The sequence below is a fragment of the Geotrypetes seraphini genome, chromosome 12 (assembly GCF_902459505.1).
Source record: "Geotrypetes seraphini chromosome 12, aGeoSer1.1, whole genome shotgun sequence".
NCBI lineage: Eukaryota > Metazoa > Chordata > Amphibia > Gymnophiona > Dermophiidae > Geotrypetes > Geotrypetes seraphini.
Genome location: NC_047095.1, coordinates 15242240 through 15266805, shown reverse-complemented (window position 1 = coordinate 15266805; position 24566 = coordinate 15242240). Strand labels below are relative to the sequence as shown.

Here is a 24566-nt window from a genome sequence, read left to right as displayed (position 1 = left end):
TAATGCTTTTATTTATTTCTCTTTCATCAGACAGAGTGACTGGGATTTGAACCAGTAACATTAGGGTAGAAGGCTGTAGGTTTAACCAGTGTGCTACAGAGTGAGCTAGCAAGCTGCATAGCAATTGTAAAACTAGGTCTTATAGGCATGTAAGGAAGTCTACTTTTGAGTATAGTTTAGGCTTCAGATAGACCTGAATTCTAAGGAGGGAACTTAGGCACAGTTTGGATGTGATTAATTCGATCTGCTAAATAGCTCTCTGGGTTTTAATTTTTGCTTTATTAAGCTCAAAATACATTTAATAAGCCACCACATAAACAGGGCACATCAATACAAAGATATTGCATGCAAAACCTTCTATTTTTTTGGGCAAACAGTAATGGTATTTACTAATTAGAGGAAAAGATCCATTAACTGAAGCACAACATATGAAAAAAAAACAGCTTTATGTTTCTTGCTAAAAGGCTACCCTTTTTTTCTCACTAAAGATTGCTCCAATGAGGTCATTCTTGAAACAGGTGGATTCAGAAAATAAAGCACATGACAAAAATGTATAGATTGCATACATAACTTCATTTGCAAAAGGTTAAAAACAGAAAAAAAAAATGCAGACCTTAGCATGGCTTCTACTTCATTGCAAATAGAGGTTTGCAGCTGCACAATGGTGACCTCAATGTGAGATCATCAAGGTGCACCAGCAAGGTAGAATGCCACAATTAAAATATGTGCTGGGGGAGCTGGTTGGGGTTTGAACCCATGACCTCTGGAAGAGGAGCTCAGGGCTTTTACTTAGTGAGCTATAGCAGCTTCCAGGCAGGTGTTTCTGATTGCCCTGTGATATGATAGCTTGTGCAGGTGAATTGATCATTATACTGTGTCCTACTAGACTGCTTAAGTTGAAAATGACTAGTCAGTACGGTAGTTTTGTTCCTGTTTTTTGAGCTTGTAGCTTAATCACAAGTGGTTTCTAGTGAACTATGGTATTGTTTTGTAACCTTCTGCAATTTGTTCCTGTATTTTTATAACTACACCCCCACTACTTAGCCCAACCATGGCAGCATATAGCACTGTCATTGGACCAGTCTGTTTTTTGTTGAATTGTTTTACCTGCAAAAATGCTTTTTGAAAAGTATCTTCTTTGGCAGTAATTTTTAAATACAATTCAAAACAAAACTGAGAGAAAAATAATTCAAAAAAAGGATTCAATAATAACATATATAATCATAATAAAGAATCCCCTAAAACTAAACTAAACTAAACCTTAAGTTTATATACCGCATCATCTCCATGGATGTTGTGGAGCTCGGCACGGTTTACAAGAACTTAAAATATAGGAAGAGAAATTAAAAAAAGGTTTATATGAACTTATATATAGAAGAGAAGAGTAAGGGGGGATAGAATTACATTTTAGTGAAAAGCCAGGTTTTCAGTTGCTTGCGGAATAATTGGAGGGAGCCCAGTTTCTGCAGCGGGGTAGTAAGGTCGTTCCAAAGACCTGTGTTTCTGAAGAGAAGGGATTTTCCCAGTTTGCCTGCATAGCGAATACCGTGTAGAGAGGGGAAGGATAATTTATACATTTGGGCGGGTCTGATAGAGTCAGGACTCGAGGAGTTATAAGATAGTGGGATTAAGGGAGGAAGGATGGCAACTAGACTGTCTCGAGCAGGTGCCGTCGACGCCCTTTTCCTTCACTGCATTTGCATCTGCACTTCAGCACTCCGGCACTTTGCTTTATTTTGGATTTGGATTGGAATTGATTTGGACTTGTTTCACCTGATCCCATTTGTGACCTTGGCTTTACTGGATTTTCAAGCTAAGTGATTTGTTGAACTTTCTTTTTATGAACAGAGCTAATCCCCTTGGCTGTCTTGGTTTTGCATTTATGTATGTATTTGTTTTAGCTTACTGATTTTTAGCTTACTGTTTGTCTAGGTTTTGCATATACAGTATATGTGTTTTGATGCAATTTTGATGATATGAATGAAAATAATTAATAAAGTGTATGTTATTTATCAATTTGATTATCTTACTGCATTATATTATTTTTGACTTGATATTTATAAGAATACTTTTCTTTTAGGGGATTCTTTATTATGAGTAATTTTTATATGCCATGGTCCAAAAAAGATTTATTATATGCAAAATCTTTTAATTTTCAAAATTATAATTAATGTGCAAAAATCTAAGAAATAATATATTTGTATAAATGTGAAGTGCTCAGAATCCCAAATCTCTTGCAATCGAGTCGCCAAGGAAGTTATATGGGGACCATCACCACACTCCACTGTCCCCCTAACAATTGATGCGTGGAGAAAAATGAATAATCAAACTTTTTAATTAAACCATTTCTCAAAACTAATTCCCCCATGTACAAAACTGCGATAGCGTTTTTTGGTGCAGGCCGGTGTGCTGAATGCTCTATGCAATGTCATCTCAGTTACAACTATACGATAGTGGTTTTTAGCGCAGGGAGCTGCGCTGAATTCCCCGCACTGCTCCCGACGTTCATAGGCTCCCTGCACTAAACCACTATTGCGATTTAGTAAAAGGGGACCATAGTGCAAAATATAGACAGAAGATATAAATTCTCAAAACGGACACATCTTAATCACTAAACTGAAAATAAGATCATTGTTCCTAGCTTTGTTGTCTGGTGATGTCATGAGTCCCTGGTTGCACTTCCTTCTGTTTGTCCATCCAATATTTCTTCCCTTCTTTCTGCTTCTCCTTCAGACCTCATTCCATTCCCCAACCAACATCTCTTTCTGTCCCTCCATGAGTCCAACTTTTTCTTCCTCTCTCCCTGCCCCTCCTCTTTTTTCTCTCTTTCTCTCTGCCTTCCTTCTTTCTATCTGTCTGTCTTTCTCTCTCCCTGCCCCCATATCTTTCTGTCTGTCTTTCTTTCCCTCCCCCTCAAGCCACTGCCGCCGATATTTCCCTGCTTCCCCGACGCCGCAAAAGCCAAGTCTGTGCAGCCACTGCACAAGTTCTGGACCCACAAGCCTTCCCCTCCCCCCCCCAACATCAATTCTGGATGACCCAAAACTTCCTCTCAATGTCAGAATTGACGTCAGGGGTGTGTGTGAGGGAGAAGGCTTGTGGACCCAGCGCTTGTGCAGTGGCTGGGGAAGCAGGGAAAATGCAAAGGCAACACGAGTTGAACGCGTTCTAGCTAGAGTTGGGCACCACTATTCTAGATAAACATAAACCTTTCAATTAGTTATCAATATAATAAAACCGTAGGCGGCGCATGCGCACTCTTATCGGCGTGCTTCCATGATCCGTAGGTCCGTGGCCGCCAAGAGTGCAGCATGCCCCGCGCTTACTAGGGCCTCACGCGCCCCCCTGGCCTCCTGCACCACCTGAATCAGCCCGCAGCGGGATCGCGATGTCAGCGATCCCTTCGCTGCTTCCTCCGCCGCGGTCCCGCCCCTTCTCTGACGTTAGAGGAGGGGAGGGGCGGGACCGCGGCGCAGGAAGCAGCGCCGAAGCAGCTCAGGGATCACCGACATCGCGATCCCGCTGCGGGCTGCTTCATAGGTGGTGCAGGGAGGCCAGGGGGGCGAGCGGTCCTTCGGGGGTGGGGGGGGGACTGAACGGCAAGGCTGGGAGCACCCCCCTCAGGGCTGGCACCCGGGGCGGACCTCCCCCCCCCTTAATACGCTACTGCTCATACCAATACTTAAATCACCAAATGCAGATCTCTCCACCCCCTCAAAGTACAGACTCATTGCTGGCATAGCCATACTCGCCAAACTCCTAGAAACCCATGAAAGCAAACAACTTGCAACATATATTGAGCAACACTCCTACTTACATCCCTCCCAGTTCGGATTCTGACCGCAGCACAGAAAAGAACTTCTCTTTCTAACCCTGATCACTAAAATGAAACAGTTACTAAGCACAGGCCAGCAAGCAGTTCTTCTTCAATTCGACATCTCCACTGCCTTCGACTCAGTTGATCACCACCTCCTCCTAACAAAGCTCTCTGAAATAGGAGTGACAGATACCACTCTGAATTGGTTTAAAGATTTTCTCATAAAAGAGAATACCTCATCAAGAAAGATGATACCTTCTCTAACAACTGGAAGGCCTTCTGTGGAGTACCCCAGGTTTCTCCACTCTCCCCTATATTATTTATTTATGAGCTCACTTGGCAATATTAAATTCAACAATGAGTGCATTATGTCATATGCAGATGACATCCTTCTCCTTATCCCAACAACTAGCAACCAATCTGATACAACCCCAAAAAATCTCAGATAACATAGATAGAATACAAACTTGAGCAACAAACTAAAACTAAATGCATCTAATACCAAAGTTCTTTTATTTCACACCCCACAACAGACAGCTCTGACAAACATAAGGTAACACCCTTGCAGTAGACAAATCCTCCTAAGATCTGGGCTGTATTTTGAATGCCATGCTATCAATGGAGCCACAAATCTCCAACCTCTGGAGGAAAACCTTCTTCATTATGAGACAATTAAGATTAATCAGACCATACTTTCATCAACAGCACTTTGCCCTGCTCTGTAGATGTTGATCCTTTCCCAACTAGATCAATGCAATTCTATCTACATGGGTATCAACATCTCCCTTATTCGCAAACTGCAGCTCGTACAAAACACAGCAATAAGACTCATATTCAAACTGAAAAAATATGACTCAATCTTTAACTACCTTAAATAACTTCACTGGCTACCTGTCTCATCTCGAATAAAATTCAAAACATCCTGCATTATGTACAACATACTTTACAGAAACTCCGCTGCACAATTAATTCACCTATTTTCCTAAGCATGGTCCACTTCACACAGAAATTTCAACAGGATATAGTTGAACCTCTCCACAACAAAAAACCTGAAATATAAACATGTATTCCACTCAATGTTCACATTCTCTGGTGTGAAAACCTGGAATGACTTCACAAGAACCATCAGATCTGAATCTAATTATACCACGTTTCACAAGAAACTAAAGACCTTTCTTTTCGACTCCATAACTCTATTGGCAACCAAGTCCAACATTCATCAACGCTGAACTCTTTATCCTATTACTACCATGGAACCAAGTACTCAACTAACCATTAGTGAATGACTAAAACAGACTATTATCTACTTCTTGGCATCTTTTATCGAATCATATTAACTGTCTTGCTTCATTTTATTCCTCCTTTAAATGTTCATTTAATGTACTTTCCGCAGCTCCGCTGAGTTGTACCAAACTACCACTTTTACTGCATGGTATGACAATCTCTACCTCAAGGAATCCCAAAGGTCTTAATGTATCTTTAGTGCATCCTTGTATTGTAATGTATGTCTAAGCTTTTTTGCACTGTACTAAACAGCTCTCCTTATAATGTTCTGTAAGTCGCCTTGAACCTTTGTGGGCATAGTGCGATGCATAAATCCCAGATTATATTAGATAATACCAAACTTAATGCTTTTTAGTAGAAGATATTTTCAAAACAGGATAGTTTTGATAAGATTCTTATCTAGCTATGCTTTTTTTAAAAATCTATATCACTAGCTAGAGTAGATCAAGCAACAGATTTTTATGAGTACTAGGTTTTCAGATGAAGATCTTGAAGTCTGTGATTGTGATGGTTTAAAAAGGGGCCTTTCCTCCTTAAATTTGACAGAAGCCTGTCTTCACATCCCAACTAGGATGTCTCATCACGATATCTCAGATTTGCAGTATTAGATCAACATTTCCAATGGTATTTCTGTTTGGCCTTGCCATAGCTCCTTATACATTTACAAAAAAAATATGGTAGTCTTGGCAACTGCCCTATGCAAATAGGAGATTTTAGTTCATCCTTATTTGGACTATTGGTTAATCTATGTGCACAGTCCCAAGAAGAGAGCAAAGTGATAATTGCTCGAGTACGGTAATTCAATTTCTGCAGGACTTAAGCTAGGTAGTGAAATTTTCCAAGAGCAACATTGTTCCTTCTGATGTAGGCAGCTGTCCAGGCCTACCTCGGTAATGAGACCTCGAACGCTATATACTGGTTTCAATAAGTATATATTTATTTAGCCAATCAATAACAGCTTACAGGAATAAATCATTTAGTATATAGCGTAACAGAAGGTGACCTCTAGGCCTAGAGGTCCTCTGATGTCTGTTCTGACCTCTCCCTTCTAAAGGCCTGGCTTTTATACATTTCTTAGTGGCCAACACCACGTTGGTTTACATCACATGATACATCCTTATTGGTTATTTACTTATGCATTACTGCCTAACTACATTCATTTATTGGCTATTCTCATCTACGTCATGTTATATGTCCACTCTGTTTTCCGTAAAACCTACCTTTTCCCCGAAATGCCTGTTTCCCCACCATATTAGTATTTCCGAGCACAAGCCCCCCTCCCAACTTTAAACATCTCTGATACTTTCTATTAGATGATTTTTCTTATGAATTCTTTCTTCTGAGAATTCTGTCTTCTGACCATGGTCTGTTTATCTCTTTATGGTATCTGGCTGGGTGGGCCTTGGTGTGAAACCACAGCTAGCCCACAGCCTCAGGACCTGTTGCTTTTTCTCTAGTTTTTCTTCTACAGTAGCTAATTGAACTCATAAAACAGCGTATTTCTCCATCTTTGCATGCTCTTCAGTTAATGGTGAAATATCTTTCCATAGTTAATCTACTGTTTCTATCATCTGCAGAGATAGATAAGGTAGATTTCAGTTGCAGGGGATGAGGGTAGTTTTTCTGTAAAGAGAAAAGTGATCTTTGTCTTTATCCCATCCCCCTTCACCTGGCTTGCTAATGTCAGGACTTACCGGGATGTATCCCATTCCACCTGGCTTGCTAATGTCAGGACTTACCGGGATCAGAGCTTCCATGCTTTATCCTCTCTCATCCCCTCTTCAAAGCCCCTCCAGGTGGCTTTGACCCCTGTTCATTCGGTGAGGAGTTAGTTTGTATCAGAAACTGTACATTATGGGCCCAGGGCTATGTGCTAGGAACTGCATATGGTAAAGGAAAGAGACAAGTGCCCACCCTTACTACGCTACCGAGGACAGAGCAGTATAACATGTCGCAGTGTACTTATTGCTTATATTACTAGGCTAAGCAGTCAATGATTCAGATATTGTGCGAAGCAGAAATTACATGTAAGCAGTTGAGTGCTGCATTAAAACTTATACCTGCCGGGCTGTGATAGAAACATCAGCATAAATTACTGATGTAGTGGGGATAGGTGGTGACTCATGGGAGGGGAAATCAGCTGCTGGTGTTTCATAGGGAGGTACATTAAAAATCAGCCAAGTCAAGATTATCAAAAATGTTGTGTATGGGTCTGTGTAGGGGTCTCTATTTCAACATTTGGGATAGTTCGGGCAACCAGGCATCTGCAGGGGTTCATAATTTAACCTGATACATTTTAATATATTCTCTCTTTATGGCTTCATCCTGTTATGAGCATACTACATCCAAAAGGGATGGCGGGATAAATTAACAAGTTAGATTATTTCCATGCTCCTCCAAAACAGCTGGGATCGGTGCAGACTCGGCTGGGTCCAGACGCCAGGGGTGAAAGTCCAGGTAACCACATCAAATCTTACGTCATCATCCTTCAGCTGGGCTCATCACTTCTTTTTCACTGCAGTTCTCCTCAGCTTAGCAGCAAGAAAGGGAATGGAAAGAATCCAACTGGAGGGGAAAATAACTAGGGAGCTATTGTGGGAGTCAAAACAGGATGAAAATGCATAAAGTCACAATCAAAGCACATGAACTTGCAATAGGGCTGTTAGAAATAATTATGAACACATGAAAATATATATATACTAATACTGCATGAGTCCATAAAAGAGTTAAAGTGCAAATTAATAAGTCCATAATTAAAGCTGTAAAAGTTCAAGGTTATAAAGGTCATCCCGTCTTTGGTAGCAACAGTCAGGAAGTCTTCGCTGGTAAGTCTAGGCACTTATCCAGTTTCTTCTCCGGTAGCAAGATCCTTCCGTTGGGGCTCATCCGTCATCGGGGTTTCCTACGGCCGAACATCTTTCTTCCAGCGATGATATTTCAAATAGCATTAGTCCATAATTATGCAAATAAGTCCTTAATAGACATTAAAAGGATGTAAACACGGATTCTCATGTAGCATACAGATTCCTCTGATAGGCAATTGTCTTTGTGAAGTGATCCATAATTAATAAGGCAAAAATATCTGTACTGTATATATCATTTAACTTGTTTCCAACAATACCTGAGCAATATTACTAACAGGATAAGTACAGCGTTAAAAGATGACATACAAAAGAAAACAAAAACTTATCTGCTTTAATTCAGATAGGCTAAGGTCTAATATATGTATTGGCTGAATTATATTTGTCAGCCTAAGGGAGTTAAAGTTACAATGGCATATGATGTTCAAAGGACAGGAGTAATATGCTAAACATAAATATGAATTAGCAAAGAGTCAAACCCAAGCAAAAGGATGGCTAAGCTATAGCCTTAAACATATTAACACATAGGTTATATTGAAACATACTAAAATAAAGAGGATAAACCCTAAAAATTACAATAAAATAGGATTTATGGGAGAAATGTCCTTCCCATGGGATTCTATCAAATCATGGGTTCAATTTTGTTTCTTTCACTAATATTCTGAATGTCAATCAGCAAAAAGACCTAAACTACAGTATTTTGAATTCCAATCAATAGGACTGGATATTTCCTTCACCAACTTATTAGAAAAGTTCTTAAACAACAGTTAGAACCATTTTTTTTTTTTTTTTTTTTAAATAAAGCCAAACGCTAATTGCATTGTGTTAAACCAAAAAGTATTTCTGCGTGTATCAGAGAATATGTAAGAAAAAGAAGAAGTAACATTTCTTTTACAAGTTCCAAGAAAAGGAAGAGAGAAAGACTGTTAGAAGTTTGTTTTTTCCCGAAACTATTATGATAAGTAAAGGAACAATAGTTTCCCTTTTATATTGCTACTTATATTGAGTACTCGTAAATGGAAATCTAGCAAAGTCATAGTTGTTTAGCTCATAATATATTACACTAAGGGAAAAAACCAAACAGAACAATACACATTGCTTAAAGCTAGACAAATAATTTTCCTAACAAGAAGTGAACAACCTTTAATGGGTTAACATGTTGAAACACTCAAAAACTTGGCTTAGGACTTAAGAAATAAAAAGCAGAAGTTATTCTCACTTCGGTATGTTAGCACAACATTAATTAATATTACCATTTGGGATAGAAGCGGATCATAAGAACCCTATGCAATATGTTCCAGTTATTGTAGAGACATGAATAATGAAAAAACAAAAAGAAAATAGCAACTGATAATTTCAAGTTAAAGAAATAGAGCACTACATTTCCCAGTGTCCTTAAACATAGACACATCAACCAGGAAGTAGCTCGGTATGTTTGTGTAACGGAAAAAAGAAGAAGAAGCATAACTCATTTCTTAAACTTTGATCACAGACAAAGAATAAGGTTTGAAATCGTTGTGGTGAGTAGTAAAAAATTAAATCTTCTTTCATTATATTTGTAATTATAGTGAGCGCTCATAAATGGAAATCCACTCGTATTTCCATAAACACTGAAGTTGACACAGGGCACAGTACAACAGATAATGACTCATAGTAACATAAAAGACTGTAACGCTGAAAAATAGACAGACATTAATTGCTAGCAAATATCAAGGTAGTGCCCCTCTTGTATAATTTTTTATTTCCTCTTTTTTTTTCCTATTTAGAGTACTCGCATTAGGTGCACTGTAGTTTTTCCTAACTCTAGAAAACAAATGATCATTAGTAATGGGAAAAAGCGAATTGTCAGTTATACTTAATGCCTGTCAGTTATTTGGTTAGACATAATCACTTGTCACAAATCCTTCCTATCTAAGTACACTATCTTTATATATTACCTTCATTGCCAATCTAACATAACACTTTCTATTGACTTTCGATATTTGTCTCTTATCCCTTCTTTCCAATACTGTTTGTATTTATATATAAAAACAATAGTGATCCAAATCATTTCTGTAATTTCGTTCTTCTCTTTCTCAAAAACAATCCTTTATAATTCAGCAAACTTATATGAAATAAATAATTGTTTAATGAAAGCTTATGGTAACATTGAAACGCAGTTAAAATATATACTTCCTCTTTCAGTCTCATTCACTCTCATCCCCCTCACCCCCCCAATTTTTTTTTTTTTTTCTCTGGTTCTTGACCACAAAAGAACAGGAAACAAAAACTCACGAGAGCAATGCTTTCGCTGTCTCACAAAGCGCCATATGTTACACAGGTCAGTACACAAGCGACAGCTAGCATAAACGGAAGAATAAAGGAAGCCTGTAGACAGCATGACAAGCTGAAAATATTACAGTAAAACACAGACTCAGAGCTATGCCAAGGCTAGAAGACCCCTCTTGTTGGTAGCAAAGAAATAAACCCATAAAAACAGAACTAATAAGCCAAAACCCATACAAAATAGAGGCCATACATGATAATACTACAACATAAGGGGCTAGGTAACACAAAGCACAATGCAGAGAAGAGGTGTATACTTTCGGCTCAACAATGGTAGGAAATATGGGGGCAAAAGGAGGAACAGGATTGTCTAAGCAACAGCTTAACAGAAGATCAAGCGGGAACAGGCAAGAGAAAGAGAAGCTAGGGCTAGGGGCACAAGACAAATAACTCTGGCTAGCACTGGCAGCCAGAGAAGTATAAGACAAGGGGATTCCTAAGGTCAGCAAGAGCAGGGGGAGAAATCAGACATAGCGGGCTCCGAGACAAAAACACTACTTAAGCACAGTTTCCTGGAAAGTGGGGGAAGGTGGGGAACGGGGTGCATTGCTGTTGAATAGTTTCACAGATATCATCTAATGCCTGAGAGATAGTGGCCCACGGGACAGGGGAGTAACGACCAGTATGTGTTGTAAGAGTGCGATCTGCCTGCCATTGCACTTGGTGTGCAAAGGGAGGTAGAGAGACAGGGTAAGGGTTAGGAGTATACGCTGGGGAGAGAAAAGGGGCAGTTGCCAGTGGCAGAGAGTGATACAAACGGGAGGACTGAGACGCTAGCAGCAAAAGCGGAGAAGCAGGAGAAGACGGGGGTGGGAGACTGCAGGAGCAGGCAACATGGGAGAAATAAACAATATATCCAACTACAAAGTGTACAAACTAATGAGTCTAAAAATAAAACTAATAAGAATACTTACAAAATGATGCAATGTGATCACAGAAGAGCAGGTACCTTCGTAGCAATAACTCAGGCGTGGCCAGAGACCACAGAAACAGCATAACCATCAGTCAAAGCTGGTTCAACAGTCACACCATAACAGTGATAGTTTGATATAGCAGAGGAAATGTCAGGCTTGGCCCAAGACCACAAGAAATAAAGAAAAGAATTTAACCAAAAAGAAGGCATATAACGGAAGTGTTAGTGGGTGACAACACATATATACATCAACTACGCCCTGAACTAGAGGCTGACTACACAACCCGCCAACCATTCTGACTCCTATCCTATTCTGACTCCTATCCTAACCTATGGACTGACTACCACCCGCCAGTCATAAATATATATATATATCCTAATTCCTAAACTATTCCTAAACTATGGACTGACTAAGCTATCGGCGTACTACTCGACCCGTCCGCAAGCAAATATATACTAAAACCTAAGCTATTGACTACCTAAGCTATCGGCGGACTACTCGACCCGTCCGCAAGCAAATATATACTAAAACCTATGAACTATGGACTGCCTACCACCGGTCAGTCCGACTAACTACCCAACGCGCTAGTCTATACAGGACCCGTAGGACAGCTAAGGATGGTAGCCCGGTCCTGGGCGAATTGACGTGAACTCCTGCTCCAGGGTCCGGGATCGTCCAAAGTTGACGCCACAGGGCCTGTGTAACGACAAACAAACAGGATTAGTAAGGAAAGAGAAACAAGAGTCTTAGGGCAGACTACATTCCATTGCCGGTCAGGAGGACAAAAAAAAGCGGCGTAAAGAGCAAGCAAAATACGAAAAATAAGCCAACAAATCTGCAAGAAAAGAATGAAGTTTAGGTATAAACAGGGCATAAGTAACCCATAAAGCAAACCCTAGACCCAGGAGCGAACTTTTGGCCAAAAGTTATATGGAGAGGCAATCTGACAAGCAGAGTATAGGCCTGCAATCCAGTGAGGTCTCTAAAGGGGCATGTTCCCTCTTTCAACGTTGGGGTTCACCACTGATGTAGGCAGCTGTCCAGGCCTACCTCGGTAATGAGACCTCGAACGCTATATACTGGTTTCAATAAGTATATATTTATTTAGCCAATCAATAACAGCTTACAGGAATAAACCATTTAGTATATAGCGTAACAGAAGGTGACCTCTAGGCCTAGAGGTCCTCTGATGTCTGTTCTGACCTCTCCCTTCTAAAGGCCTGGTTTTTATACATTTCTTAGTGGCCAACACCACGTTGGTTTACATCACATGATACATCCTTATTGGTTATTTACTTATGCATTACTGCCTAACTACATTCATTTATTGGCTATTCTCATCTACGTCATGTTATATGTCCACTCTGTTTTCCGTAAAACCTACCTTTTCCCCGAAATGCCTGTTTCCCCACCAAATTAGTATTTCCGAGCACAAGCCCCCCTCCCAACTTTAAACATCTCTGATACTTTCTATTAGATGATTTTTCTTATGAATTCTTTCTTCTGAGAATTCTGTCTTCTGACCATGGTCTGTTTATCTCTTTATGGTATCTGGCTGGGTGGGCCTTGGTGTGAAACCACAGCTAGCCCACAGCCTCAGGACCTGTTGCTTTTTCTCTAGTTTTTCTTCTACAGTAGCTAATTGAACTCATAAAACAGCGTATTTCTCCATCTTTGCATGCTCTTCAGTTAATGGTGAAATATCTTTCCATAGTTAATCTACTGTTTCTATCATCTGCAGAGATAGATAAGGTAGATTTCAGTTGCAGGGGATGAGGGTAGTTTTTCTGTAAAGAGAAAAGTGATCTTTGTCTTTATCCCATCCCCCTTCACCTGGCTTACTAATGTCAGGACTTACCGGGATGTATCCCATTTCACCTGGCTTGCTAATGTCAGGACTTACCGGGATCAGAGCTTCCATGCTTTATCCTCTCTCACTTCCCAGACTCTGGAATATTTGGGAACCAGGCTCAACACCACCTTAGGTAAAGTGCTTTGCTCTGTCCCTGTATGGCAATTTTTATGTTCTTTGTTTTCTGGTGGATAACTATTTCCTAATCCACGACTGAACATTGCCTCCTATCCCATGTCTCTTTAATTTTCTCAAGAGCCTCTCATGAGAAAGTTTGTCAAAAAGTTTCTGAAAATCTAGATACACTACATCAACCGGCTTACCTTTATCTACATGTTTATTCACACCTTCAAAGAAGTCGAGCAAACTGGCTGAAGTCATGCTGACTCTGTCCCATTAAATTATGTTTGTCTAAGTGTTCCATAATTTTATTTGTTATAATTGTTTCCACTATTTTGCCCGACACGGAAGTCAGGCTTACTAGTCTGTAATTTCCTGGATCTCCCATGGAACCCTTTTTAAAAACTGGCATGACATTATCACCCTCCATCCTTTCTTCCTAAAGTGGCTTCCACTTTTCATTTAAACTAGTTTATCTCGTTCTGGTTCATGTAAGTTGGAGGGTTGAATGTTGGTGTATCTTAAGAAAACAGATGAGATAAGGAAAACAGATTGTTTTGTTTGTAGGAGTTCATTAGGAAGAACCAGCATCTAAAGCTACTGTAGCTCGCTGAATTGAGGAAGCAATTTTATCACCTTAAATGAGGGCATATGGTACAATTCTGTTTTAAAAGCTCTCTCAGCTAGAGATCAGTCCACTCTTGAGCAGAACTCTTTAATTCCACCTCATGAAATTTGTAAAGCAGCAACTTGTGCATCCATACATTCCTTTGTCCACCATTATAGATTGGATTTGCAGGCACGAGATGATGCGGCCCTTGGGGCAAAGGTTTTGAAGGTAAGGATTTGCAAGATCCCACCTAGTTTACTGCTTTGGTATGTCCCAAGAATCTGGACTGGTCTTGTGCAGTAATAAGATTAAAAATTAGATTGTCTTACCTGCTAATTTTCTTTCCTTAAATCCCTTCAGACCAGTTCATAACCCAGCTGTAGTTAACTTTCAGTAGTACTGTATATGTTTTCTTTTTCCTTTTGGAAATGATGAGACTTTTTTTTTTTTTTGCTGGATGCTAAATATGTGTGGTTTTTAAAATTAATGTTCTGAATTCATACTTGTGTGTTGAAAGTTTTATTATGTCCTTGGGAAAGAAAACAAATTTTTTGTCTTTCATATACTTGACTGCTGCTTTGTTATGCCAGATACTGGCTGTCCAAGTTGCTGCACTAGAGTTCTTAAACTATGACATTACATCAGTTTCTCAATCTCCAGCTGCTGGTAGGAATATACAAACCCAAAATGTATGTACTGGTCTGGAAGGAATCTAAGAAAAGAAAATTTTACAAGTAAGATTTAAGTTAACCATAATATTGAAAATAAAGGGGACCTTTTAGTAAACTGCTCTAGTAAATAGACCTACCATATCCTAACATAGGACTTTCCTGTGTGCTAAACAGAACTCCTAGTGTGGCTGTTAATTCAGCATTTTTCAATCATATCTTTTTCTGACCATGTGCTAATGTTGTCATTCGTGCGTGGCCACTGAAGAATTTTAATGTGGGAGCATGTACCGCTTCCTATTTTGGAGGCGCCAAGGGCTCTTGCACTGTCTACATTATTCAGTTATTGTGTGCTATTGTCAATATACTAGCTGAAAAGCGCTTCCATTCTCCCTCCAAAAAAATTTCAAAAATAAATACAACATGGTTAGTTTGTACAAATGGTAAAGCTAATGCAAAATGCTTTACCACATCTCGTATTAGGCTATTTTCTTGCATTAAGGGGGATTTCTATTAATAATATATATGAATGATAAGATATTATATTCATGTGGTATATTTTTTGTTATATATGGAAGTGGGAGGGGGTGGGGTTATATCTTTTGTTGTATGATATGGTAGATTTTCAAGTGATATTGTATTCTAATTGTTTGATATTTACTCTACACTTGTTGTGAATTATAAAATGAATAAAGAATTAAAAAAAAAAAAAAAAAAGGTGTCAAGTGCGTTGGTGTGTTTCTAACCGCCAAAGATGCCCACAGGAATATAATGGATGTCTTCAGCGGTTAGCGTGCGCTAATGTACTTGATGCCCTTTCATGACTTCCCCCCCCTAAGTGTGCATTAACACTTAACACATTTTAGTAAAAGGGCCCCAAAGTTAGTTGAAACAGCAAAATATTGGGGGAGGGGGGAGATGCTGCTCTTACCAGCTTAACAAATGTTTGAAGCAGCAGGCTGTTAGAATTATTAGGTTAGTTTAGTAGTTTTGAAAACTTGCAGGTTTAAGCAGTCAGTACATAGCTATTTACCTATTACTTTGGCTTTTTTAATGTTATATTTGGCATTATGCCCATTTTAACCGTTTGAGTGTGCAGTTGAAAATGTTAGTGTTACTTATCATTCATGAAATGTTTATGATTTGTCTTTAGGGACAAGACTGATTTCTAAGCAGCTCTTTACTGTTGTGGCACATGGTATAGAGTAGATGGTGTTTTATGAAATTTGGCATTCCATACAGTGAGACACTTTGACCTCATGATTAGGTGAGGTGCATAATTGAAATAATTATTTCAAGATCTAATTTTTTCACAGGTAAAGAATTTTTATGTTTTGTGGTTTGTTTTTTTTCCTTCACTCTTTTCTTTTCAGAAACCTGCGAACCCAGAAATGTCTTCCAGGTTAAAGTACCTGTCCTTGGGGATCCTGGTATTCCAGACCACCAGTCTAGTTTTAACTATGCGTTACTCTCGGACATTAAAAGAAGAAGGACCACGCTACTTGTCATCTACTGCAGTTGTTGCTGCTGAATTTTTGAAGATTGCAGCTTGTATCTTACTGGTCTACAAGGACAACAGTAGGTAGCAGATGTTGACTCATCTTTGCTATTTTAAGTGAAACTTCAATTCCAGTGCAATAGGTGAGACATTCTAGACCAGGGGTGCCCACACTTTTTTGGCTTGCAAGCTACTTTTAAAATGACCAAGTCAAAATGATCTACCAACAATAAAAATTTAAAAAAACACAAAGCACACTGTACATAGAGAAAATGTTAATTATCATTTATATTCGGGGGTTTTTCAGAGCTCAAGGCAGACGACTTTTAAAATATGCAATCAGTAACAACTATAGAAAAAATAGACAAATATAGAGCAAAATATAGACAGCAGATATAAATTCTCAAAACCGACACATTTTGATCACTAAATTGAAAATGAAATCATTTTTCCTACCTTTGTTGTCTGTGATTTCATGAGTCTCAAGTTGAACTTCCTTCTTCTGACTGTAAATCCAATATTTCTTTCTCTCTCCTGCATCTTTTCTCTCCTCCAGACCTCATTCCATTCCCCAACCAACATCTCTCTCTGTCCCTCCAGGAGTCCAACTTTTCTTCCTCTTCATCCCCCAGAGATCATGTGCAGCATTTTTCACCACTGCCCACCAGCCTCATGTTCATTTCTCCTTCTATCACCCATCTCCAATACTATGCCACATCTCTCCCTCCATCACTATGCCCAACATTCCTCCCCCTTGCATCCCCTTCAATCTATCCCTCGGTTCCCTTTCCACCACTCTTTCCCTCTTACTCACACACTCAGGCCCAACAATTGTCCCTTTCTATTCCCTCCCTTCCTCCTCTGTCCCAAGTTAGTGCACCTTTCCTCTCTCCCTTGTGTCCCACGTTCATGCCCCCTCCCTTCTTTCTTTGTCCTGAGTTCATGGCCCCTCCCCCTCACTGCCTTCCAGCTTTTTGTCCCCCCCCCCGAAGCCGATCCATGCCAAAGCCTGCCTCCCCGCCGCTGCCACAACTGCCACCCGACAACTCCATTCAATCATCCCTTGCCGCCGCTGCAACTCCAGGCAAGGAAAGGCCAGGCGCGTGCAGTGATTGTACACTGCCGGCCCACAAGCCTTTCCCCCAATGTCAATTGTGACAACAGAGAGAAGGTCTAAGCCAGCCAAGCAGCGATTGGCTGGCCCAGAACCTTCTCTCTGACGTCAGAATTGACGGCAGGTGAAGGCTTGTGTGCAAGCGGCGTGCAATTGCTACACGCGCCTGGCCGTTCCTTGCCCAGAGTTGTGTTAATCGCGTTGAGCTTCTTTTGGTTGAAGACCCAGTATATAAGATTAAGTTTTACTTTAGCTTAGCAGTGTTCCGCAGCATGCCAGCTGCATTTTAGCGCCTCCGCCCATCCTGGTGAGCAGGGGAGGGGACATAATCAAACAGTGGAGTCTGACCGGTAGCCCGAAGATCGGTTAGAGGAAGCATTCCCAGCATTGTGGCAGTAAATTCTGAACTGGCTATTGAAAAGGCTGGAAGCAGGTGCAACACCAGTGTCTCTGGTATCAGTGAGTACAGATAACCTGACAAACCTTCTACGAATTTTAAAAGTTAATTTCAAGGGGTTTTCTGTAGTTTCCAGTGTTCTTCTGTGTTCCCTCATCTGAAAAATCCTAAAATCACCATTTTTATGTTTTTGGGCAGTGTGGTTTTTTTAGTGCGTTTGTGGCGTGAATTCAGTGCCAGCGGCCATCTTGGATTTTTAATGATCTTTTTTTTCTACTTTTCCCTGCTTCTTGGAAATTTGAATTTTTGCCTGGAAAAGTGCTTGGATAGAGTCCTCAGGGTCTCCTCTTGTGGATTCATGTACAGTTTACGTAGATTTAGCACTTTTGGAAGTCCTTGCACCATGTACCATGCACCACGGTCAGGGATGAAGGGGGACAACGACGATGATTACTGGTTCAGCCTCCCTTTCACAGAAGCAGGTGATCCATGCTCAGCTAGCCCGTTGGGGTGGCTACCATTGATTTTGGGGTTTAGTTCTGCAAATTCTTCTGTCGACTGTGAGGCGGACCCTCTGCAGCCTAAGAAAAGCAAATCTAAGTCATTTAAGAGTGACTTTATGCCCTAGGGATCAGATACCCTTTCAGAGTTCATAAGATTTTTTTTGTGGTCCGAATATCAAACCAGTGGTCGGGCTGCTGGGTGCTCTTCTGTTACCCCTGCTATGTCTTTGGTTAGCGGGGTGCCCTCAGGGGTCTCTTTGCCTCTGCCTGTGCCAGCTGTTCCTCCTTCCCACTCTGTTCGGAGGATCCTGTGGCTGATCTGGACCTCGCTGATCATTTGTTTGATAGTGCAGCACTTCCAGGTTGGGGATCCAGACTTAGGTGCTGGATCTGCGGATCCCTTAGGAACTCCAGATCCTGGAGATGATCCGGCTGTGGTGCGCTTGTTTAAGTTTGTGGCGCAACCTGTCTTATTGCTGAATCTTTGCAGGAATTGAGCTTGAATGCCCAGCCCGTTTCTTCTGCTTCTTCTTCCTGGCTTTGTGCTGCACGCTCACAATCTGTAACCTTTTCCTGGAATCTGGATATGAGTTTTATGGTCTCTGAGCAGTTTGACTCTCCGGAAGGTCCTTTGCTGAATGCCAAAGCTATGTCCCGCTTGTATCAACTGGTGCAGGAATGTCGGCAACTTTTGGGACAGCTGAAGGTGGATTCCCTGGTGGCTCAGGTGACCCGACGCACATCTCTCCCCAGTGACCGGGGGGGGGGGGGGGGGTTTGAAAGATATGCAGAACCACCAGGTGGATGTGGTTCTCAGGAAAGTTTTTGAAACTGCTAATTTAGGCATTAAGGCTGTTGTGGTGATGTTTTTTTGTGGCACGTGCCTGTCTTGCTCAGCTGCGTATGCTGGAGACTGATCTGGTGGAGTCTTCTCCTCAGCTTCTGATGGCTGGGATGGATTACATGGCGGATGCCTTCTTTGACCTTTTAAAAGTGCTGGCAAAGGTGTCTGCATATTCTATTTTGGCACGCCGAATTCGCTGGGTTCGGCAGTATGCTGGTGATTCCACCTCCAAGGCAACTCTGGCTTGGCTACCTTTTAAAGGGCAGTTGTTGTTTGGTAAGGATCCGGATGACCTCATGAATTCGGTAAATGAAGCTATGATTAGATCATATAGAGGGGCATTTTGACATTTTGTAAAGTATATCCAAAAATTGGGTAGAGAAAATTATTTTCTAAACTGCAAAATGTCTATCTTTCTTTTTTTTTTTTTTAATGACCTTTCTAGACGTGTTCGCCCTTAGTGTGTGTATATTTTTAGACTATTTAAAAAAACAAAAAACAAAAACTAATTATCGTAGGACACGATTCCCAGCGCCTGGTGCTGGTGCTCATCTGCCCCACCACCACCACCACCCCTTGTGCCATGGAATCTGGCCTGCCAGCTGCTGCAACGGCACGTACTACTTCCAGTGCAGCTGCTGTGAGGGAGATTGGGGAGGGGAGAGAGAGAGGAGATCGGTAGCAGTTGCAGTAGTAGAGCACATACACGTGATGGAGCCTTCCAGCCGACGGTAACCAGTGGCAGCAGCCAAAAATGGGGCGGGGAGGGCATTTTTGTACCACATCCATTTTTTGCAGTTTTTCACTTTTCGCGATCACTCCGAGAACCTAACTCCCATGTATTTTGGGGGAGTACTGTATTTGATTATGGCAGAAAAACATACAAGTCATAAGCCTGCCCTTGTCCTGTCCAAAATATGCCTCTAATATGTCTCCTTGAGATTAAAACAAACTGCAAATGAACGGCATAGAAATCAGTTTTGAAAATAGTGATTTGGACGGTTCATTGAGAAAAACGGTCATCTGGCATTTTATGCCACTTTTTGGACATTTTACTTTTTTAAAAAAGAGCCCCATAGTGCTTAGCATAGGACTCTTAATTTATAATTAGGGCTTCTGATTTTAGATTTTAATTTTTTATTGAAAAATCAATATAAAATTCCCACCAATGCAAAAGTGTTTATTGGATAAACCCCACAGGAATGCTACTTCAACTAAAAACCTGTCTCATCCCCTCTTTCCTGCTTTGGATCCCTCCTCCCCCCCTCCCCCCGGTTTGTGTGCCTTTTCTATGCTGTTCTTTCAGAAATTGCAGGGGTATTGCTAATTAGAACCTAGTCAGAAAAATGCTTGGATCCAAAAATATATATAAACTGACCTCTCATTCAAGCAGGTAACCTAAACATGGATTGTGGTCAACAAATTGTTAGTCACTCAGAGACGTGAAACTCTACAAGGAGGGAACGCTCCCCCCTAGAGAAGAACCAGAGTTTGCCTTCCAGTCATTGCAACTGTTTCAATGCTGGTCACGCTCCATGTTAGATTCCAAGTAAATAAATAAATAAATAAATAAAGGTTACAGTCTTGCAATCTTCTATCTGAGTGCTTGCTTTCTTTTGTCTTGTTTCTTTTTATACAAATATCACTCTATGAGCTATAGAGATTTTAAAACTTAGCTTCAACTTGGCTTTATAACAGGTGAGGGGTCTCTTTTTCTATGCTGTTGACAACTCAAAATGTAGATATTTGGGTCTGCTGCAAAAACTATCCATCAATAAAACTGTATTGCGAAAACACTAAAACATATTTTTGGGCCATCAAGGAATCCTTACTATCTAGAAAAGCACCTAAATGTGCATCTTAGAAATGCCTAAAAATAGAAGCCCAAATTATTGAGTTTGCTTATATAATGAATACAGCATAGTAAATGTTGGAAGATATTGAGAAGATGAGGGTGATAGCACAGATGACCAGTGCTTAGTCACAATTTACTATTAAAAAGCCATTAATAAAAGACTGCAGGTCAGAGTTAACACAAAGGAAATGCATGCTTTTATGGTTAGTCAATCTTGCCTATCTTTTGATATGGTAGAAATTTATTTATTTATTATATTTCTTTATTCTTTTTAAAACTTTCAACAAGTAATTCATAATACAATCATATACACTGTAATATTACTTATTAATCATACATTCAATGAAATCATACAATAACTTCTCCCTCCCACCCTTCTTCCAATATAATCTTATAATTTCATAAAATTTAAAATTCATCCTTCCCTCCCCCCCCTTATACTTCAATAGACAAAAGGAGAGAAATAAATTATTAATTATAATCATTCCTTACAATAATTTGTTAATGGCTTCCAAACCTCCATAAATTTTTTATATCTTCCCTGTTGGATAGCTAATATTTTCTCCATTCTAAAAGTAGAAATTTAGAAGAGCCACTCGGCACATTTCTTGTTGATCCCTCAGACTGACCTTTTTTATATTATCTGCTCATTAAGCTTCCTGTTGCACTCTAACTACAAGTATTGTGTGATTATACCCCATTGTTCCTTGTATTGAGAATATTCAGAATTACTTTTGATCTTTTTTCAAATTTCCCTTCTTTACAGATTGCAACTTCAAAACCCTAAATCGAATACTACGTGATGAAATTGTCAACAAGCCTATGGAAACTCTTAAACTTGCCATTCCCTCTGGAATATATACGCTGCAGAATAACTTGCTATATGTTGCACTATCAAACCTAGATGCAGCTACTTACCAGGTACCAGATTCCACCCCTTCAATTAAATGAAAATTTACCATGAGCTGCAAGGCCTTGACATGTTATGCATGAAGCCTAAGGCATTTTAATATAAACTTACTGAAACAAGCCAGTTGCTAGTAGGCATGAACACTGATGGTTTGTACAAGCAGTATAGTCGTGGCAGTAATTTTTATAATTGGGTATCTTCATTGGATTGCTCTTTTCCTATGGTGGGGCTTCCCAAGCTTTTCTTGGTAACCCTTATAGCCAATTGGATTTCCAGGATATTAGTCAAATACACATCAGATAAATATGCACATGTTACATTAGCAGATACCTGATTTCTAGCTTTTGCATAGTTGTGGATATCTTGGAAACTGCTGGCTAGGTTTGCATAGTGCTTAAGGAGTGAACCCCAGGCCACACTGTCATCGACAACCTGGATAAAGGATTCCTTGTTCCACGCTGACTACATGACAGAAAACCCTGTGTATGCATTCTTACTGTGTCTGCTTTAACAGCTGCTGCTTCAGGATTGGTGACTGTCCCCTTTCCTTCTTAGAAATATTCTGCCAGATATTCATTGACACTTATTCAGGTAGCAGGTGCTACTACTCAGATAAAGGACTGGGTCTGTACTTAGGTTTGTAACAGTAGTATCTGGATAAAGCTGTCTTAAATCTTCATAGACTTCCCCAGCACTCTCCAGATAGCATCAAGGTGGTTTGGGGATAGTTTAAGCAGAGCTGGGAAATATCTGGCGATCAGTAATATTCAGCGCTGGAATCCACATAACTTAGGACAGCAAAAATGCTGTCCTAAATTATCCAAATGGATATAACTTAACCATGATGGCCAAGCATTTAAAACAAATGCTAAAAAAAACAAAAACAAATGCTGACCGCTGTGGCTATATATCTGGTTCACTCTTTTTTTAGTAAAATTATGGACTTGATATTCAAAGGATTTATGCTCCTAACTTTGAGAGTTATGCACATGAACTAGCCTCTGAAAATTTACTAGGGCTGCATGTATTACTTTATATTGAAAATTTCACTAAACTCCTAAATTTAGGAGCATAAAAAAGGAGTGCAACAGGGCAGATTTAGGGTGGGAGAGAAAATTTAGGAGCTTAGCACTGATTTTCAGTGCAAGGTTCAAAAATTAGGCTCAAATCTAGACAAATGAGGAGAGAGGCCTGTACAGGTGTATATAGGTGAAGATTTTAAGCCCTCTATGATACTGGAGGTGAAGACAAAGCCCTCTGAAATCACCAGAATAATAGGAAAAGGCAATACTTTTTACAGGCCTAAAAAGTGCTTTTGAAACATTATATAGTTTTCACAAACTCTCTATCTTTACTAACATTAGCAAGGCCAAGCCAAGCGGAACCCATCCTTCATACAGAAGTCAGCAGAACAGCTGCTGAAATAGAGAAGTCCATTTCATGAGGATAGAATTACCAGCACAGAGAAGAAGTACTACATATCCTAATCAAAGAACATAGAATTAATTACTATACGAATGAGGAAGTGGCGTACTCAGAGAAATTGAGGAACTTTGATATTAGAAAAACATTTGTCGGGGAAATAAATAGAACCTTTTGGTAAACAGAGGATATCGCATGCAACATGACTTAGAAAAAGAAAAAAATTGTCCAATTAATGAAATGAGAAACTGTGTATGTCCAATAATAATCAAATACGTAATATGTGCCAACGTCTTCTCAGGCTGTTAAGAAATGTTTAAAAAGACAGTCTTTTGAGGCCTTAGGCAGGACAGACATCCAGGTATACTCAAGGGCTTGAGGTATATTATCTGTCAGCTCCATATGCTGAAAGGATTTGCTCTTGTAACCTGTTATTGATTATTAAATAAAATATATATTAATTATACCAGCATATTAGGTTGCTGTGAGGTCAGTTATTGAAGGCTGTAATAACAGGCGGCTTTTCACAAACGAATGGCAGACCTAAATGCATAAGCACATTGATCAATATTCAGCCAATGATGGTCAGCATTTGAAAATGATGACTGCCACAGGTTGAATTAGACCCTGATATTCAGTACCAGCACTTATGTGGGTTCTGTCACTGAATATCTGGCTTCTGTACAGTTTCTGAGTGTGCCCAGAATTCAGGCAGCCAAGGGTTATATTCATCCATCTGCCGGGCTAGCTAACCAAATAGCTGGCTGAATATCTGCCTAAATAATTGTATGATGCTGCTCCCAAAACCTCCTCTCCCAAGAGCTTCACTATCTTGCGCGCTTTCCCACAAAATAGCTCCCTCTTGGACCCCTGGGGTGCCTAGAGGAGGGTAGTGGAGGAGGGTTAGGAAGAAAGATCTCTTCAGAACGGGTGCATGAGGTGGGGAAGCTCTTGGGGGAGAGGGTAGATTGAGAGCGAGATCACCCAACTATTTAGGCCAATATTCAGCTTGCTGCCTGGTTAGGAACCAGGTAAAGTTGGGACAGCCAGTAGCTAACCGGATAGTGGACTGAATATTGCTGCTGTCCAGTTAGCTATTGGTTCCTGCCTACTCGGTTCCTGGACTATGCCAGTACTAACTGGATAGCACCTAGGCAGACCCAGATAAAATTTAGCTGTACCACATGCTTATATGCTGCTAAATATCAGGAAAAAATTTTTTAATATCCAGCCTTATGTCCTTGTTATTTCCAAGGTCATCTCAACTATGCAGAGCACAAACAGGACAAGCTCCCTATTAGTTTAAGATAATGCAGTATGTGACTGTTAATGCACCAATTGTGCTTTTTCTCTTTAGGTTACCTATCAGCTTAAGATTCTCACCACAGCTTTATTTTCAGTATTCATGCTTAACAAGAGGCTCGGTGTGTACCAGTGGTTCTCCCTGGTGATTCTGATGACAGGGGTGGCTCTTGTGCAGGTTAGTAGAAGAAGGTTGAATATTTCCATATTTTATCATTATGACAGATGTTATGATAAACATCAAAAGGCTAGATTCACTAAGCAAACTAA

General features: G+C 40.1%; 1 protein-coding gene across 5 annotated transcripts in view; it reads left to right on the top strand.

Moving 5' to 3' along the window:
• Positions 1 to 24566, top strand: part of SLC35A3 (solute carrier family 35 member A3) — a 126580-nt gene that overhangs the window by 54870 nt on the left and 47144 nt on the right. For 4 of the 5 annotated variants that reach the window (XR_004536608.1, XM_033916230.1, XM_033916228.1 and 1 more), the window contains 3 exons: positions 15825 to 16029; positions 21429 to 21583; positions 24352 to 24474. Coding sequence is in view for 4 of the 5 variants with exons in the window: in XM_033916230.1 (XP_033772121.1) it covers positions 15843 to 16029; positions 21429 to 21583; positions 24352 to 24474 (465 nt within the window). In the remaining variant the exon portion in view is untranslated. Of the gene's footprint in view, positions 1 to 15604; positions 15719 to 15824; positions 16030 to 21428; positions 21584 to 24351; positions 24475 to 24566 lie in introns of all 5 variants that reach the window. The other variant, XM_033916229.1, reaches the window with a different exon arrangement.